Source organism: Xenopus tropicalis, chromosome 1, assembly GCF_000004195.4.
Source record: "Xenopus tropicalis strain Nigerian chromosome 1, UCB_Xtro_10.0, whole genome shotgun sequence".
Classification (NCBI taxonomy): domain Eukaryota; kingdom Metazoa; phylum Chordata; class Amphibia; order Anura; family Pipidae; genus Xenopus; species Xenopus tropicalis.
Window position 1 is genome coordinate 180,659,959 of NC_030677.2, and position 21,669 is coordinate 180,681,627.

General features: G+C 38.9%; 1 protein-coding gene across 2 annotated transcripts in view; it reads left to right on the plus strand.

The window, feature by feature from the left end:
* edil3 (EGF like repeats and discoidin domains 3) overlaps positions 1–21,402 on the plus strand; it is a 296,005-nt gene extending 274,603 nt beyond the window's left edge. Inside the window, exons 9-10 of one of the 2 annotated variants that reach the window (XM_031897510.1) lie at positions 7,304–7,459; positions 18,093–21,402. In XM_031897510.1, coding sequence (XP_031753370.1) covers positions 7,304–7,459; positions 18,093–18,242 — 306 coding nt within the window. In that variant the 3' untranslated portion in view covers positions 18,243–21,402. 2 annotated transcript variants of the gene reach the window in all.
* Positions 21,403–21,669: the final 267 nt, after the last annotated feature.

The window sequence follows — 21,669 nt, forward strand, 5'->3', positions numbered from 1 at the left end:
TTTTCGTATCCATTACGAAAGTTGCGTAAAAAGTTGCGCATTTTTCGTAGCGTTAAAACTTACGCTAAAAGTTGCGCATTTTTCGTAGCGTTAAAACTTAACGCTACGAAAAATGCGCAACTTTTCGCGTAAGTTTTAACGCTACGCAAAATGCACAACTTTTTACGCAACTTTCGTAATGGATAGGAAAACTCGCGTTTTTACGCAAAAATCGTATTGGATCCGAAAAATTCGTAAAGAATCCGAAAAAATCGCAAAACATACGAAAAAATCGCAAAGTACCGATCATTACGAAAAAAACGCAATCGGACTCCATTCGACCCGTTCGTGGGTAAGTAAATCAGCCCCAAAGTGTCTACATATTCCACAGTGCTGTACAACAGATGGGATGTATTTATCAAAAATATAGATTCCATACAAATATTGACCTATATAGGAGGTAAAAAGGACCATGCTCAATAGGCGGGGAGGCACATTTATCAAAATTCAAATAAAAAAAAAAGCCACAAATGTTTATTTATTTAAAAGATCCCAATATAAAAAGCATGAGCGAATAAAAACATGGACTGTATATGAATAATGATACAAAAACCTTAAAATCTTCCATTTTTAGAAGAATTTTCTATGTGCAAATGAAAAAAAAAAAAACAATCAAGATTGTTACAATTTGCCTTGGACTGCTCCCATTGACTTCTGCATGTCCTCACCTCGCCAGCATTTTGTATTTGTGTTTTTTTTTACTTGATAAATAACTAAAAATCAATGTTTTCAAGAGCTAAAAAGTATGATTCCTGAAAATGAACTTTAATAAATGGAACCAGGGCAGGGCCAAGCTATTTTGGCACCCTAGGCAAGTGTTTCAATCAGCACCGCCCCCCCCCCAGTCAGCACACCTAACCCCACCAAACATTCACATCAGACCCCTCCACTTGTCACACACTGCCACAGCACACCTAAGCCCAAACACTCCCAGTCACAACAATAGGCAGTCATAGCACCCCCACCCAGCCACTACATAGGTTCTGACTGCCTGACCCTGATAAATGTCGACACATTGTCACTCGCTGACTGTAGTATAGCTTTAAATTCAGTTCCAGCAGATTAAGTGGAAAGCCATGTGGGAAAACTCTTACCATGGCTTCCATGTATTCAAATATAGGCAACAAGTTCAACAGGGACCTACCGATCAGAACCTAATCATTAGCTATATGGCCACCTTTAAAACTACTGAGAGTTAGTATTTACAGCAGGGTACAATAAGGTGTTAAATTATTTAATAATAATGATAATAATAACAACATAATATAATAATAACAATAAAATGTTAAATTCTTTCTCTCACAATGAACAACAGCTATTGATAATGTATGAAAAGAAGGGCTTGTATTGGTAGCCCAGCAAACTATCGTTGACTATTCCAGCATCATTTTGTATGCATAATCATATTATTATAATCTGGTTCCTATATTCACAGTAGGTCCATTGTTAGAAGAGGTTAGAGGTTATGGCACCCTTTTTAAGGCCTTATTATGGTGATGTGTTGCAGGGACCCATTCTGCATGTGTGGTACTCATAGGGGCACATTTACTAAGACACGAATTCGAATCCGAATTGGGAAAATTCCGATTGGAAAACGAACATTTTGCGACTTTTTCGTATTTTTATTTGCCTTTACGACTTTGCGGAAATTGTCGCGACTTTTTCGTTACCAATATCATTTGCGCGATGCGCTCGTATCTTGTCGCGACTTTTTCGTATTGAGCGCTCGTAAGCGGCGGGCGAAACTTTCAGACTTAGCATGATTTTGGAAGCCTCCCATAGGACTCAATGGCACCCTGCAGCTCCAACCTGGCCCAAGGAAAGTCTCCCATAGGGCTCAATGGCACTCTGCAGCACCAACCTGGCCCAAGGAAAGTCTCCCATAGGGCTCAATGGCACCCTGCAGCTCCAACCTGGCCCAAGAAAAGTCACCATACTGAAGCTTGAATGAATCCGAATCTTTCGTACTAGGCGCGAAAGCTGCGAAAAAGTCGCGACTTTTCGCGCAAGTATTAACGCTACGAAAAAATTGCCAGATTTTGCGCAACATTCGGAATGGCAACGAAAAAGTTGCGACAATTATCCGAAAAATCGCAAAATACCGATCATTACGAAAAAAACGCAATCGGACGCATTCGGCTCGTTCGTGAGTAAGTAAATGGGCCCCATAGTATTATTATCTACACAAAGCAATGTGCTCTGCATAGGAAATGCTGTAAATAATAAATGTGGGATATGTGACTGTGACACTTAGCACTCATTTAATAATTTATATAGCCTGCATAAAAGCCTTGCATCTACTAAAATTGCATGTGATACACCAATCTGGATAGTAATTAGCACTTTTCTTAATCATGTGCACATTATAGCTAATATTTTCAGAGTGAGATTGCATCACTTCCAGTGCACCAATGCACCCATGGTTAGGTTATTAATGACATTATTGTGGAATTAGCTTGTTATTGGTACCTTAGAACTACGACTACACCCAGGCCTTAGTGGTAATCCTACTAATGCTTGCACTTGGTACGTGCAAGTGCTATTAGTCCCTTTAGATTTTAAACATTTATTGGGGGTGTACCCCTTAGTTCTTATTCGGGGTGAAAATATCTGGTGCTCTGTGAAAAGAACAGCTGAGGAGGCACAGCTAGCCCTCTTCTTATTGCCTATAGGACACAGTTAGCAGTGTATTAGGGAATGGAACTGCAGGTCTCTGTACACTAAAAGGGAGCCCAGAGGCATTTTATTATTTGCACAATGTCCCACTGCCACACTGCATTGGGCATTGTCAATGACCATATATTGAAAAAAAATATATATATATATATTTATAGAGAGGGGGGGAGTACCACACACACTGGGACTTAAATAATAAAAATGGGTGTTGGTTTGGGCAGTCTCTCTTCTTTAAAAGCCACAAGTGGGGGAAAATTAAGCCAGTGAAACCAATGCTGTGGTCTTGGCAATCTCTCTCCTATAAAAGCTTATGTCCAGGGAGGTCTAAGCCCTTTACTGAAACCAATCACAGTCTTGTAAAGGGCAAAGTCTTTACTCCATCAAGTGCAAAACCATGCAGACATATATATATATTATATATATTAAAGATGATAAAAGACTTAAACACAGGGGTGGCAATTTGTTAGGCACTCCCAATAATAGTTTGTAGCAGCATGACATTATGCTTTTGACTCTCTTCCAGATTATTTTGTATTTCTGTGACCAATTTAACAATAATTAAAATCTTAAGATGCATAAACAAAAAAAAAATATATATATATATATATATAAATATATATATATATCTGCGTGTGGGTGTGCACGACAGCAGCCGTATGAGTGCAGATGTGTTTTCCAGTAAGAGACTCTGATAAATTGCCCATTCAAAGTCTGGGAGGCCAATTCAATTCATTCTTTGCCCTGCCCTAAGATTATTCCTGAATAACCTGCTTGTGCGGTACGGTGCCAAGAGAAATGCCAATGGTACAGACACAAGCAGAGCATAAATGCACATGCACAAAGCTTGCTGAATGGAAAACTCTACTTATTACAGAAACATAAATCCTTTATACCAAAGTTAATTTCTCCAGAGATCCTTTACAATCTGAGCAAGTCGTTGATCATGCAGTGGGCTGGAGTATAATGTACACATTTGTACTTGGAGGTAATAACCTTTCAGTGCAACAACGATGTGCTTTGTTTCTTAAAATATCGATCCAGGGTGAGAGACGCTTTGTGCATAAACACAGAACAAAACAAGGGATATGTTCATGAGATTTCTGAAGGATCACACTTGTACAAAGCAGATGGCGGGGGTCACAATGAATGCAAAAACAATGCCTTACCTTTTCCATGTATAGGAATGTGCCTTTTTAGAAAGTAACTGGCTTCAAATTAAATGGGAAATGTTATAAATTGTGACACATATATATCATGAACTTAAAGGGGAACTTCTGCTTCTGAACCAAAATGTGTTAAAGAGTCCCAAACTAAACCCCTGATAACCCTGTCACGGTAATCTTCAAGATGTGTGAATAAATACCATTCTTACATGCTAAAATCCAGCTGCAAAACAGTTATTTTTTCTCTGCTTAATTTGAAATCCTGGCAGAGGAGGAGAGACTGAAACATTGATTGTTACAAATTTTATCAGCTTCTCCACAGCTTACAGAAAGCATGCAGGAACTACATAACCCACAATGCTTTGCTCTTTGAGGCTGAGGGCAGGCAACTACTGTTACATTTTATTTGAGTCACAAAGCAGTCGGCCAGATCAGCAGGAGAACAGGGGGCCGGGCTTAGGGAACTGTTCCAAACCATATTATTACATTAAAAATCATTAAAAGGCTGTGTTTACTTTTCAAAAGCTTACCGTATATACTCGAGTATAAGCCGATCCGAATATAAGCCGAGGTACCTAATTTTACCTAAGAAAACTGGAAAAACGTATTGACTCGAGTATAAGCCGAGGGAAATGCAGCCGCTACTGCAAGTTGAAGTGATATCACCCCCATCCAAGCAGCCAATTAGCAGAACAATGTGAAAGCATCAAGATAGCAGCTCCCAGTATATATACATTTGTTGGTTCAAGAACACAATTTTATTTGCTATGTAAACAGTGTAATTTAGAACTAAAAGTATACCATAAAATTCATGACAGTATTCCTTTAAAATTTACTTTGGGTTGTGTGAGAAAGTGCTTGGCAGCATCTAGTACACAATCTCCAGCCTGGGTCTCCCACTTCAAAGGCCACCGTGCCACACACCTACTGCTTTCTGTGGCACTCCAACCTGTTCATTAGATATATGCCTCATCCATTATTAGCACTGCTCACTGTGACACAGGCACAATTCCTGTTTTGAAATATTGAAGGCATTTCCAGGCTCATGCTGTTTTTTTTAATCATATATTAATTGGCCTATAAACTCTATTGGGTCAATAGATCAGTTTGACAGATTTAAACTAAATGGCTAGGAATCCTATTTGTCTGTGTATAGAGAAGGAGGGGACGGGACACTGAGCCCCCCCATCCTCTCTGTGCCGCCTTTCACAATCCACACACAGCGCACCGTTACACAGCTCATGGCCGCAATATTCATTTATCCCCTACCCCATGAAGCGCCACATAAGATGCCACCATGTAAGATGCCGCCGCCGATGCGCATCGCATCGGTGCCCTGGCGGTGAGCATACCTGTGAAGAGAAGCCCATTGTGAACAATGCCGCACGTACATGCCATGTAAGATGCCGCGCCGATGCGCACCGATACAGCCGCTGCTTGTCAACAATGCTGCACGTAAGAAGCTACGCGCCAAAGGGCTCGCATTTCACAGCAAATACATCTACCGTATATATGCGAGTATAAGCGCGAGTATAAGCCGAGGTTCACTTTTTAAGCACATTTTTAGTGCTGAAAAACTCGGCTTATACTCGAGTATATACGGTAAGTTGTATTTGGGAGGAGTTCCCCTTTAGGGCTCTGGCACACGGGGAGATTAGTCACCCGCAACAAATCTCCCTTGTCACGGGCGACTAATCTCCCCGAACTACCATCCCACCAGCGAAAATGCAAGTCGCTGGTGGGATGGCACACGCTGAGCAGGTGATTTCGGCAAATCGGCGAAGTTGCTTCGCGAGGCATTTTTGGCGATTTGCCGAAATCGCCTGCGCAGCGTGTGCCATCCCACCGGTGACTTGCATTTTCTCCTCGTGTGCCAGAGCCCTTGAAGGTCCAGTAATACTATAAAGTTAGAAATATCTAAAGCCTTTGTTGTTTGTCCAGTACCATTCTTGTCTATTTCTTGCCAGCAACAATTTTTTTTATATGAAAAGGTTTTATCCTAGGTATGTAGCTAGCCATAAATGACAGTTTCACATGGCTTATCCCCACTTAAATGGAAGAACACATTTTTGAGTATCCTTTTTCTTTTAAGCACCTAAGGGCTCTACAGGCCCATAGGTGGTTTATTTATATAACCTCTATGTATTAATACTAAAGGCAAACAAAAATGCTTTCCAATGAGTACAGTATAGGCATGGGATCTGTTATCTGGAAACCCATTATCCAGACAGTTCCTAATTATCAAAAAACTGAAAATTGTAAAATGATTTATTTTTTTGCTGTTATTATAAAATAGTAAATTGTTCTTGATCCCAACTAAGATAAAATTAACCCTTACTAGATGTAAAACAATCTTGTTGGATTGGATTTATTTAATGATTAAATGATCTTTAGCAGACTTAAGGGATGGAGGACAAAATTACAGAAAGATCCCTTATCTGGAAAACCCCAGGTCCCCAGCATTCTGGATAACGGGTCCCATACCTGTATATGTAAATGCATGTAAACTACCCTTTTTTAATGTTCTGGTGCAACTGAGCTTTTAAAGGGACATATTGCGTATACATAGTGCAACTAAAGAGAAACCTTACAATAACAATCAATGCATATTTCCTAAAATAGATTTTCAGGTTTGAAAATACTGTATAATGAGCTGAATGCCCAGAACATTTTTATCTGCGTATTTGCACTTCTTATATGACTTGCGTACTGTATTGCTAACCCCTTGGCCTTGGACCTAGTGCCTTCTATCAGTTTATACCACTCCCAATCTGATTAAATAGCTTTACGTGAGGGTTACAGTTGGGTCACTGATATTTAGCTGCATAAATACTTAAATGCGGATTTCAAAACATAGACTAAGGATGTCTTTCTATTCAATCTGAATAAATGTATGGTACGCTAGGTATAAGGAGGACACATTTTGCTTTTATTAAATCCATAGCAAATCAAATATTCAGACTTTATAAATGTTGAAGAATCCTACCCTGTAACTTTAATTTAACTTATTTAATCTTTCATCTCTTTCTTCTTCCAGCCAGTCTGGTGTATATTCCCCAAAGCCTACTTGCTGCACTTTAAATGTCATGCTTATTTCTGCATTCGCCATCCTCCAACCTATTAAAAATGCAGGCATTCATTTTATAATTATCTAGATTATACATTTATATATATCAATCAGGAGATCTCGTAAATCAACACCATTTTAGCTAATAACCATATATTTATAGAAAGATATGTCATATAATATATCAGCATACAAAGGCTAATTAAAATTACATTTATTGGTAGAAATTTGATTTTTTTTAAATGTAAAAAAATATTTTATAGGTTTTAACCTCCTATATTGAAACACATTGGCAATTAGTACTACTTCGGATTTTGCTTGTACTTAATGTGTGTAAATATTTGTATCCTACTTATAGGTGGATCTTCTTCGCCCTACAAAAGTGACGGGAATAATCACGCAAGGAGCTAAAGATTTTGGACATGTGCAGTTTGTGGGTTCCTATAAAGTTGCTTATAGTAACAATGGAGAACACTGGGCAGTGTATCAGGATGGAAAACAAAGGAAAGACAAGGTAAGGATGACTGGTGCAAACCAAACTTAACAGTGATGGTTCTTTCTTTCCAAAATATCTTCCAGACTTCTAGAAATTGCTTTTTTGGCTATAGTATTTATAGCCAAAACCTATAAATAATTCTGTATATTAGAAAATTAACCTACTGTACAATTAGAGAGGTTCAGCAAGTCTATAACCCAGGTCTTTAGAGTTGTCCACAGGAGCTTGTTATAATGGAGCATTAGGCCATCATTTGAGTGTCAGTGACACCGCACATGCTCAGTGCTGTGGACGGCAGTTGAGAAGCTAAGCTTTGGGGCCCTTGGAAATAAGCAAGCAAAAATGCCATCGAAGCTGATGCTACAGGACTGATGAATAAATTCTGGTGCAATGGTTTCGGAGCTGCCATGTAATGGGATGATTAGTTACTATTTAGCCCTGTACTGTGACTTTCATTTTAAATACATAAACATAATAGGCGTCATTTACAATGTGGACCAATGTGGACAATTTCTAGCCAACTTCTTTGTAAAAGGGGACTTACAAAGGCCAAATTATTTTCCAGGAGGAGGGGAGTTCCTGATGCGGATGGCCATGTTCCCTCACATGCATGGGCTTAATGACAGAGCCTCCCAGCTTGCTCATTACGTGCTTGAGTGTGACGTTACTAATGCATACATGTAATTTGCATGCTTGTGTCCCAAAATGGCCCTCCCCGGTGCTCCCTCCCTAGCGCTGGCAGGGGGCAAGTTTTCTGAAAAATAGTATAGCCCAAAGTGTGGGCTTTACTAGCACGTGCCTCCAGTGGGGGAAACAATTTGTCCCTAATAGGTGCCCTTTATGCTTTAGTTCTCCTGTACAGACTTGACTCCAAGTGCAAAGAAACAAAATGTTGGGATCAAGTTTCTTTTTTATCCAGTTTAAAATTCTAAAAAATTCCTGTAGAACAGCTACCTGGTTCCATGAGCACAATGACATATTCATGTGTGCGCAAGCAGAGAAACCACACAAATTTCAGATTTACATCATTATGAACACAAGGAAATACTTTATAACCACATGTCTAAGCTAAGGAAATATTATTGTAAGGAAGGGTTAAGGTATTTTCATATATGCAACTTGTTCTGGTTATAACTAGTAACAGAATACAGATTCAGTCACCACAGTTTGGAGGGAGCCATAAATACATTTACCCAATAAAAATAGTGAATCAAAATATTCTGTCTAAATTATTTCTTACAGCAAAACTTCACATACTCTTTTTTCTGTGCAATATGTATGTAAAATAGCCTATATAGCGTGTAATATATATAATATAGTGTATATATTATGCACTATATACACTGTGAACATGACAATTACAGCCTGGCGGTGGTTAATAATTTCACTATAATTCCACACATTCTTGAAAATGCTACTTCACAATGTTGTGATGCCACTGGATATACTGTATTCCATGGTTTATCTTATTATATACAGTATAGAGAGAATTAGGTTGTGGTCAGGGTGGTCCAGGGGCGTGGTGGAAGAGAAAGAGGAGGAGCTAAAATTACCTGAATCAGCTCCGATCTGGGTTGCCATGTCTCCTCGCTGATCACATGACAGGAAATAATGCATGCTATTCATTGGCTGATGTTACCTAGCATATACGTATGTCCTTGGTTTGTGTGTGAGCACAATGCATCATACAAGCCAGAGCCAATCGACTTGTCCTCTGCACTTATTTTACCCTACTTTAAGACATTAGATGCTCCTTTAAAAAACCCTCTGCATCTGGGATGGGTTACATTCAGGTGAAGGAATTTGAAAATAGCTGATACTGTACAGAAAGCAAAACCTTAAATTCGAAGTTCAAATTAAAATAACTTTTAGAATGCTGTGAATAGTGATATTCCAAGGCAAATTGCAGCAGGTGTTCATTTTTTATATTTTAACTTTCTTGAATTATTGAGCTTCTTGTTCAGCAGCTTTCCAGTAAGGAATTTCCGCAGCTGTCTGGTTGCTAGGGTCCAATTTACCTGAGCAAGCAGGCAGTGGTTGAAATGAAAGACTGGAACATGAGTAGGGGAAGGCCTGAATGGAAAGGTAAGTAATAAAAAGTCACAATAACATTAAAATTATAGGCTCAAGGGCAGTAGCTTTTTGGCTGCTGGGGTCAGTGACCCCCATTTGAAAATTGGAAAGAGGCAGAAGAGGTAGGCAATTAATTAAAGCAAACCATAAAGAAAAGAAAATGAGGATCTTTTTAAACATTCTAAGAATAGGACATATTGAACATTAACTTACAGTTTAACTACTACTGGTAAATGCAATGAGCAAATGTGGATTATAATAAAAATCATTAAAGCTCCAGCCATGACCCAGTGGGTCCAAGATCCTGCATTGGGCAAGAAGTAAGAACGTGCTCTATAATGCCAAGAGGTACCTCTGTAAGTTCCAGTTTCACCAGCTTCTGTGTATTGAACCTACACACTTTAACATGGAATTGTAATTAATGAAAGTGATTGATTTTGATCTTCCAGTGAGTGATCCATTTTGAACTACCGGTGCCATTTGACCCAGGCTTGAAATGACCAATTTGATAGTGTCATATACTGATTATTAACTGAACACTGTGTAAGGGTTAGCCCAGAGGGCCGATGGTGCCTGTTACTAAGCAAAGTCAAGCTCTGTGAACTATGCAGAAGAAGCTAGTTTGACCAGTTATACAGAATAGAAGCAATCACACAGCCAGGGCTTGTTTCCATCCATTCTGTTGCTAAACAGTTACTTTAGTACAAAAATAACCACTGCTTTTTGAAAAAAACAAAAATTGCTGCTCATTGATTGCCTTGTGATATTCTTTTCAAATAAGTAGTTGTAGAAGGAGCTGGTTGGTGCTACGGCCATATACATGATACAGTGAAACAGAAAGGCAGTAGCACAGGGAATTATCTTGCAAAATGGAACCTTCTGATTGCTCCTTACAGGAACAAACCTGTAAGTGAGAAAAACAACTGGTGATTGTGTTAGTATCGACCACATTTACTGATCTTTCTCAGGAAACCAACTAACTGCCTCAATATAATATATTAGAGGCTTAGCCCTTAAAAGTGTAGCATGGTTATTCATAAGTGTCACTTAGATGGATTGATGGCATGTACTAGTGTATGTTCACTTACCATATGGTCTTGTGAAATAGAGTTATCCACCCTCTGAGAAATATTAGCTTTCCATCCTTATCAATATGTTGAAGCCAGCTGCTAGCTACAGTAACTTGTGCCTGCCTTGAAGATACACAGCAAATGTTTACTGCTGGGCATATATCAACTTTAGTGTGTTTGCTTTATAGAATTGTTGATGTTTCTATTTTATTCAAAATTATATTTATCCATATACATTTATTGGCCTGATACCTGCATTGCTCTGCACCTGGAACAGATATCTTTTGCTTAGCATCTATTTTCTTAAAATGATCATTGCAGCTAATATATGCATGGCAGTCTCACACAGGGCATTAACTTTACACAGCTCCAAGATTTATAGGGGATTACCACACATTGGGGCTCATTTATAAACACTGGGCATCAGGGCCGGAACTAGGGGTAGGCAGAGGAGGCAGCTGCCTAGGGCGCAACGATCGAGGGGCGCCAGGCAGGAGCCTCTCCTGCCTACCCCTAGTGCTACTATGTCATTGTCTCCGCCGCTTGTTAATAGCGGTGGAGGCAATGACCGATCTGATCGCACCGCCCCCCCCCCCTGCACCTCCTCCTGTGCTTTGGCACCCATCAGGGGGGGTGGGGCTGAGTTGGCCGACCGGGTTGCATAGGGCGCCCGGTCAGCTTGGCCCGCCCCTGCTGGGCATAGTTGCACCTTGACAATAACCCATAGCAACCATCTTTTTTCAGACAGCTGCAGGTAGAACAACAAAAACATTGCTGTGGGTTACTGTGCAAATTTGCCTAATGTTTAGCAGTAAGTACTGATAGACTAAAGTCCATAACATTCAACCCTCCCAAACAAACCCCAGTGCACATATAGACCCATACTGATCTATCTATACACTCACATACAGACCCACACTGACCTATCTATACACTCACATACAGACCCATACTGACCTATCTATCCACTCACATACAGACCCACACTGACCTATCTATACACTCACATACAGACCCATACCGACCTATCTATCCACTCACATACAGACCCACACTGACCTATCTATACACTCACATACAGACCCATACTGACCTATCTATACACTCACATACAGACCCATACTGACCTATCTATCCACTCACATACAGACCCATACTGATCTATCTATGCACTCACATACAGACCCATACTGACCTATCTATCCACTCACATACAGACCCATACTGACCTATCTATCCACTCACATACAGACCCATACTGATCTATCTATACACTCACATACAGACCCATACTGACCTATCTATCCACTCACATACAGACCCATACTGACCTATCTATCCACTCACATACAGACCCATACTGATCTATCTATGCACTCACATACAGACCCATACTGACCTATCTATCCACTCACATACAGACCCATACTGACCTATCTATCCACTCACATACAGACCCATACTGATCTATCTATACACTCACATACAGACCCATACTGACCTATCTATCCACTCACATACAGACCCACACTGACCTATCTATCCATTCACATACTTAAACCCATACTGACCTATCTATCCACTCACATACAGACCCATACTGACCTATCTATCCACTCACATACAGACCCATACTGACCTATCTATCCACTCACATACAGACCCATACTGACCTATCTATCCACTCACATACAGACCCATACTGACCTATCTATACACTCACATACAGACCCATACTGACCTATCTATCCACTCACATACAGACCCATACTGACCTATCTATACACTCACATACAGACCCATACTGACCTATCTATCCACTCACATACAGACCCATACTGACCTATCTATCCACTCACATACAGACCCATACTGACCTATCTATCCACTCACATACAGACCCATACTGACCTATCTATCCACTCACATACAGACCCATACTGACCTATCTATCCACTCACATACAGACCCATACTGACCTATCTATCCACTCACATACAGACCCATACTGACCTATCCACTCACATACAGACCCATACCGACCTATCTATCCACTCACATACAGACCCACACTGACCTATCTATCCACTCACATACAGACCCATACTGACCTATCTATACACTCACATACAGACCCATACTGACCTATCTATCCACTCACATACAGACCCATACTGACCTATCTATACACTCACATACAGACCCATACTGACATATCTATCCACTCACATACAGACCCATACTGACCTATCTATCCACTCACATACAGACCCATACTGACCTATCTATACACTCACATAAAGACCCATACTGACCTATCTATACACTCACATACAGACCCATACTGACCTATCTATACACTCACATACAGACCCATACTGACCTATCTATCCACTCACATACAGACCCATACTGACCTATCTATCCACTCACATACAGACCCATACTGACCTATCTATCCACTCACATACAGACCCATACTGACCTATCTATCCACTCACATACAGACCCATACTGACCTATCTATACACTCACATACAGACCCATACTGACATATCTATCCACTCACATACAGACCCACACTGACCTATCTATACACTCACATACAGACCCATACTGACCTATCTATACACTCACATACAGACCCATACTGACATATCTATCCACTCACATACAGACCCACACTGACCTATCTATACACTCACATACAGACCCATACTGACCTATCTATACACTCACATACAGACCCATACTGACCTATCTATACACTCACATACAGACCCATACTGACCTATCTATACACTCACATACAGACCCATACTGACCTATCTATACACTCACATACAGACCCATACTGACATATCTATCCACTCACATACAGACCCACACTGACCTATCTATACACTCACATACAGACCCATACTGACCTATCTATACACTCACATACAGACCCATACTGACCTATCTATACACTCACATACAGACCCACACTGACCTATCTATACACTCACATACAGACCCATACTGACCTATCTATACACTCACATACAGACCCATACTGACCTATCTATACACTCACATACAGACCCATACTGACCTATCTATACACTCACATACAGACCCATACTGACCTATCTATACACTCACATACAGACCCATACTGACATATCTATCCACTCACATACAGACCCACACTGACCTATCTATACACTCACATACAGACCCACACTGACCTATCTATACACTCACATACAGACCCATACTGACCTATCTATACACTCACATACAGACCCATACTGACCTATCTATACACTCACATACAGACCCATACTGACCTATCTATACACTCACATACAGACCCATACTGACCTATCTATATACTCACATACACAAACTATATATACCAACATGAATACTAAATGTATGCTTTTTTCAGAATAGGAATTTATATTAGAGTTAACCAATAAATATATTTAATCTTGCTGCCAATAAAAATGAAAGTTGTATTCAATATTTCTTGGGGAGTTGGTCTGCGCAGGCAAGACAAGACAAGATTGGCTACTTGTACTGTACAGTATTTACAGTATTCAGTACCAAAGGGGGGGAATTACAGTACATTACAAACAGTTGTTAGTAGTTGATATAAAAGGTCTAATGCTTTTATGCTAGAAGGCAGCAATAAAAATCATATATATATTTATATACATATATATATATATATATATATATACTGTATATATATATTTCTAAACAGAATAAATGTTAAAAATGGAAATTCAGAGCATTTGTTTAAAGACAAATGAACAGAGTAGCCTTTTTTGAAACAGAACACATGCGGGAATAGTATAAGGGTGGTAGGAAAAGTATCTAGCACATCTAGTGCCTGAAGTGTTGTGACTTGCTAAACAGAATAAACGAAGCTAAACATAGAAACAGAGTGTGCTATTGTAAAGAGACAATGCATAGAGGGAATATACAGGTACGGGATCCTTTATCTGGACATGAAGGATTTTATTTCTAATTTGGAGCACTATACCAGAACATTAGGAGAGGGAGCATTGTACAGCATTGGTATATTTTGTTCAGCATTATTTGTCTTTCAGGCACAAAATAAGTGAAAAATTATCACTTTAAATGAAAAGTGTCACACAATGTGAACAGCATGTTTTTTTTTTAATCTTTGGTAACTTTACCACTTAACCAATGCTCGGAAACTTGTATTTTAACCAGCAGCACAGAGCATGGGCAGGGAATCAGCAGAAAAGAAGATGGGGGGCTACTGGGGGCATCTTTGGGGCACAGATGTTCCCTGCTAAAGGGCTGGGGTTGCCTTGTTCTGGCACAGGAACCCAAAACATAATGTGCAGCATTTCTACCAGACTTATTTAGTTAGGGTTTAGTTCTCGCTTTAAAGACTGTAAAATTTCTGCCCTCATACGGTGCCCTCAAACCACTCTAAATCAGAACTCTGCTCAGGTTTCTGAATGAAATCTCCCATAATCTGGAAAAGCCCCGGTCCTATTAATTCTGATCAATAGATCCCTTATACATTTATAAACATGTATCCAGTTGATTTAAGCCTGTCTGAGCGACATGTCCGCTTACTCCAGCAACACTGGTTGTTTTATATAATGCATTTTCTTGCTATGGGTGCATTAAATCATAACAATAATTCTGTTTCCTTTTTTAATCCATGCATTCTTATAGAGTCTGCAGTTTGTTAGCTTTTACTGATCAGTCTGTTATTTTTATCTTCATGTTGTGTTAATTCTTATACTTTTGACGTTACTGATGCATTTTAATGGAGAAGTATAATGTTTATTTATTGAGGGAAAACAGCACTCATTGGATCCTTCTATACATGGAGATAAAAACCCAGGTTTCAAAAGCTCTGCACAGGATCTATAAACCAATATTATATTGTGCCATTAAAATGTACCACCAGCTCCACTCAAATGGCTTTATGTAAGGCCAGAGCAGAAATAATCAGCACTTTGCACTGTATCTTCCTTAGGAAAAAGGCCTAGGGTTTTGGCTTTCTATAAATAACAACATACATTGAACTTTTCTTTTATTACACAATTGATTCATTGAATTATATTTCTTACTTGAAAATAAGCATTGTTATTTCAGGCAGCCCTTCAACCAATAAAAAGAGCCTAATTTGAGGCAGGTGCTATATTTCATAGAATGATTAGCAAAACAATTACAGTAAGCACAGTCGCAATACAGGTAAAGGATCCGTTATCTGGAAACCCGTTATCCAAAGAGTAATGAAATATGGGAATGCCATGTCTCATAGATTCCATTTTAAGTAAATAATTCTAATTTGTGAAAGTGATTTCTTTTTTCTCTTTACAATTTTCTTTTAACCTTGTACCTCATGGTAACGAAGCTGCATGAATCAATACTTGTGGCAAAACATTCCTATTGTGTTTATTTAATGTTTAATTGATTTTGAGCAGACTTAAGGTCTGATAATCAAAATTATGGAAAGATCCATTATCCAGAAAACCCCAGGTCCCGAGCATTCTGGATAATAACTATACCTGTATACAGCACTATTAGGGTGATAAAACTTAATTCAGGTCAGGTAACCCATAGAAACTATCAGATTTTTTTTATTTTAAAGCAGTGACTGGAAGATTATTCCTGCTATTTGTTTGGTCCTGCTTGCTAGAAGCGGCACAAACTAACTTTTATTTAAAATTCACAAAACCTCTGGGAAAATTTGCAAAACACATTGATGCCAACTTTTTTTTCTGATGGTGAAATGCATAATTTTGCTGCTAATCCATACCTGCCATAGTAAAAGTTAGAAATAATACACATACACTTTTTTGGGGGTCCCTTATCCTGAATGGAATCCCTTAACATGAAACAGGTTCTCAATTACTTAAAGACCATCTCCCATAGAGCAAATAATTCAAATTTTTCAAAATAATTTTCCTTTATCAATGTAACAATAAAACAGTACCTTGTACTTGATGGTAACTAAGCTGCATGAATCCTTAGCGGAGGCAAAACAATCCTATTGGATTTATTTAATGTTTAAATGATTCCCTTTTCTCTGTAATAATAAAACAGTACCTGTACTTGATCCCAACTAAGATATAATTACCCCTTATTGGGGGCAGAACAGCCCTATTGGGTTTATTTAATGGTTAAATGATTCCCTTTTCTCTGTAATAATAAAACAGTACCTGTACTTGATCCCAACTAAGATATAATTACCCCTTATTGGGGCAGAACAGCCCTATTGGGTTTATTTAATGGTTAAATGATTTCCTTTTCTCTGTAATAATAAAACAGTACCTGTACTTGATCCCAACTAAGATATAATTGATTCTTATTGGGGGCAGAACAGTCCTATTGGGTTTATTTAATGGTTAAATGATTCCCTTTTCTCTGTAATAATAAAACAGTACCTGTACTTGATCCCAACTAAAATATAATTACCCCTTATCGGAGGCAAAACAATCCTATTAGGTTTATTTAATGTTTAATGGGCAGGGAATCAGCAGAAGAGAAGATGGGGGGCTACTGGGGCATCTTTGGGGGCACAGATCTTCCCTGCTAAAGGGCTGGGGTTGCCTTGGGATGGTACAGAAGCCCAGAACATAATGTGCAGCATTTCTACCCGACTTATTTAGTTAGGGTTTAGTTCTCGCATTAATGACTGTAAAATTTCTGCCCTCATACGGTGCCCTCAAACCACTCTAAATTAGCACTCAGGTTTCTGAATGAAATCTCCCATAATCTCGAAAAGCCCCGGTCCTATAAATTCTGATCAATAGATCCCCTATACATTTATAAACATGTATCCAATTGATTTAAACCTGTCTGAGTGACATGTCCGCTTACTCCAGCAACAGTTTGTTTTATATAATGCATTTTCTTGCTATGGGTGCATTAAATCATAACAATAATTCTGTTTCCTGTTTTAATCCATGCATTCTTATAGAGTCTGCAGTTTGTTAGCTTTTACTGATTTTTTAAAATAAAAACTAAAATATAATTACCCCTTATCGGAGGCAAAACAATCCTATTAGGTTTATTTAATGTTTAAATTAATTTTAGCAGGTATGGTGATCAAAATTATGGAAAAATCCCTTTTCCAGAAAACCCAAGGCCCCAAGCATTCCAAATAGTAGATAACATTTCAGAAGAAATCTGAAATTGTTTTTCTTTTTATTTTCTTGAGGCTCTATATCTTTCAATGGTTGTGTGACCTTTCCACTAGAAAAGCAACAATGATATTATGGGGCTTATATAATCAAATCTGAGATTTTTTTTTAATATTTTCAAAGCTAATTTATTTTTGAACATTTTTTAAGCAGATTTGTGAAAATGAATGAAACAATTGAATTTTTGTTCCACAAATTAATGTAATCAGGTTTTCATAATTCTATTCCCTAATTCTGTTCCCTGGTTGATTTATTTGCCTCCCCCCAGCATACTTCGAAATACTTCTAAATCTATTATATTCCATTTCTGTTTGTTTCTAGGTTTTTCAAGGTAATTTTGACAATGATACTCACAGAAAGAATGTAATGGACCCAGCAATCTATGCAAGATATATCAGGATCCTCCCATGGTCATGGTATGGACGAATCACTTTAAGAGCTGAGTTGTTGGGGTGCACCGAAGAGGACTGAAAAATGTAGAAGTCTGGCAACTCAAACACACAGTTTCAGAGATGTACCTTTCAAGGATTAAAAAAACAAAACAAAAACTGTTCAAGATCGAGAGAAAAAGATTTTTTTTTTCACTGAACAAGTGCTCGCTCTCTGGTAGGCTGGTAACTGTTTTGCAAGGTAGTCTGGGCCTGCTCTTGAAATTCTCCCGCTATTAGCCATTTGTCCAACAAATACCTTTATAATAAAATGTTTTCATTTTCTTCTTCGTTGTTCACACTGGTTGAAATATGTTTGGGAAGAGAGGCAGCATCGTTTTTTTCTAATGCCCCCTCCTGTTTTTAATCTTTACAAGCAAGGAAATGCAATTATATGGATTCTGTCTCTCAGCTAACAAAGTCATACTCTGAAAAATTGTTTGCCTCTTTACATTACGCCCTTAGTTAAAAGAAGGGATGTTGCAGCTTTAGCAATAAGTTTTCTCTGGGATGACTGCATTATCCTAATTGCTTCCCTTGTGCCTATCAAAATCTTATTCGTATTTTGCATCTCAGATTCCAGAAATCCATTTGATTTTTCACCTGTGCAATTACAAACGTTCATTAGGAGCTTTGCCTTCTCATTCCTATCGTGCATGTACTCGAGGCATGGTATTTCTCATGTTTAAATGCTTTTCCTTCCTTGTTGGCTTAAAAAAAAAAAAAAAAATCAAGGCTGTGCAAAGAGCAGAAATTGTTTTCTGCATGTTCTAAATCCAACATAAATTAGTTTTTTTAATTTTTACGAACAGATTTTAGCATTGTGGATTACCACATTTTCATTTGATTTTATTTTAGGCGTTTAAAAATGTTATTTTTTATAGTTTTGGTTTAAATGATGTTGGGTTTACAGCATGGTGACATGAAAGATCAGACGGTTTGTAGTCACAATCTTTAAGTCCAGGTTGGTGTTTCTTATATGTTAATTCATTTAAAAATGTTAATTATTTTATTTATATAAATAATAAAAAAAAAAACAATGGAAAATGAAGGTTTGGTGTATGAAAACTAATATTGTAATCCCTAGTTGTGGATCTGCCTATGTGTTTGTTTCTGAAACAGCTGTCAACAGGTAGTGATATGAATTGTGATAATATAGTCCATGGGATCATTGGGTAACTATTGGGTAGCCTCTAATAATGAAGTGGAAGTGTTATAATGCAGGTACTAACAGTATTTGATGTACTTAGATCAGTTCAGAACAAGGTCACACTGGGGGGTGCAGGGCCCCCCAAGGTGCCCCCACCAGGCACGTCCCCCGCCACCCGCTCAACATCCTCCCCTGAACACGAGTAAGTGAAATGCATCAGGGGAGGACACCGGCAGCTAGGGGAGAGCAGGGCCGGATTTCCAAATTGGCCGCCCCCGGTCGCCCCCCCCCCCCCCGTGTGCGATACAGGGGGAGAGGGGTCTGCGCACGCATGCGTGAACAGCAGCGGAGGGGCTGGGGGTGTGGGCAGTGGGCCAAACTTGCATACGGAGCAGTGGGGAGAAGTCCCCCCATTGCTCCGTATGGGTACAAAACTTTTTAGATTTTGGTGCGGCGGGGCGACATGCCGCTCCCAGGTTTCTGTCCTCTCCACAAATCCGGGCCTGGGGGAGAGGTAACAGGGATCGCATCTGGGTTGCCGGGGCCCACCGTGTTTTTTCCCGGTATCCCGACCCTGGTTCAGAACTCAAAGGCAAATCACATTTTTAGTCCTATAAGTATGAGTAGCAAAATCCACAGGATAATTGTTTGAAAACTGGTGCTGTTGTTTGTAATGGAGTCCATCCTGTGTTGTCCTTATTCATATGGTCTCCACCCTAGCGCCCCCGAGGTCTCCACTCTAGCATATGTCCTCATTCATTTTAACTGTGCTGCATATCGAATGGCACGAAATGGCCTACGTCCTGTTTGTCTGTATAACGTTTCTCAACAGTAAAATGTTCTGTGTGATGTTGCATTCAACCTTGGTGAACAATATTAAAGAGAAAGTCAAACATAGTGACAATGAGACGAAAAACACTATTTCTATCACTTTATATACCTGAAACCACCCCAAATGTGCACTTTAGACCCTATGAATAAATTTTGGTTTGCAATGTTTCAGATTAGAAATAATCAGCCCTCTGTACTCCAGCTTTCTCACAACAACCCTTAGCATCCCCTTTAGTGATGAGCGAATCTGTGCTGGTTAGCTTCACTGAAAAATTCGCAAATCTTTTACAAAATTTGCAAAGCGGCAAAAAAATTGCGAAATGGAAAAAATGTTGCACATCAAAAAAAATGACTCGCATGCCATTTTTTTAACATGCAACATTTTTGTCGTTTTGCAAATTTTCATGTTTTTGCCATTTTGCGAATCTTGTTTTTTAACACGTGTGTCATTTTTTTACGCATACAACAAATGTTTTGACTCGGGCGGCAATTTTTTTACGCATGGCGAATTTTCCCATGCTGAATTTAGTTGTTCGTTTCACAGAAAAAAATCCGCCAATGGCGAAATGCAGAAATTCCCTGCAAATCTATGCCTGGCGAATAGTGATGAGCGAATCTGTCCCTGCAATTTGCGAAATGGGGAAAAATCTGCAAAACATGTTTGTTGCGCAATTTTTTTTGTCTTTTTTTACACGACCGCGCCCAATTTGACGTGACTGTGCCCCTTTTGACGTGACTGTGCCTCTGTTGCCATGACCGCGACTTTTTTTGACACGCGACAAACTTTTCTGCAGTAAATTTACGCAGAAGTTTCACAAAACAATTTGCAAATAACAAAATGCAGAAATTCACTGCAAATCAGTGCTTGCTGAAAAAATTTGCCCATCACTACTGGTGAATTATTTCGCCCATCACTAATCCCCAGCACCCCTTACCTGTTGGGGGACAGTGGGAGCTGTAGCACATTAACAGCTGTAGCGCCAGAGGCTGCTTTTTTTTTCTAATGTTAATAGTTTTTTTATTTGCACAGATTATATGTATGCGCTGTTTTGATCTTGAATAACTACTATTTTGCCATTTTATGTATAATGTACTATGCATTTTACAGTTGTCTCTGCTTTATTTCTTTTTGAAGGGAAAAACGTTAAATCACTGCATCTGTATGAATTCAGTTCTTTGTATTGATGTTTAAAGATCTTTCAAGATGACAAATACTTACAAATTAAAAAAAAAAAAAAAAGTCCAGAGTGTTTTCCTAAGTGTCCGGGTTTAAAAGTTTCTCTTTTACTGACGACCAATTATTTTTGTACTTTATATAATCAAGATAAATGATTAGATATGTTTTAATAAGAAAACCAGGTCCTATAAGGTACACCTTGGTGTTACATAGAACATTCATCATGAAAAAAAACCCATGTACAAATGTAATATCTTAATAACATAATGTATAATACTGGATATTTTGTGTGATTTCTTTAGCAGGCCGTCT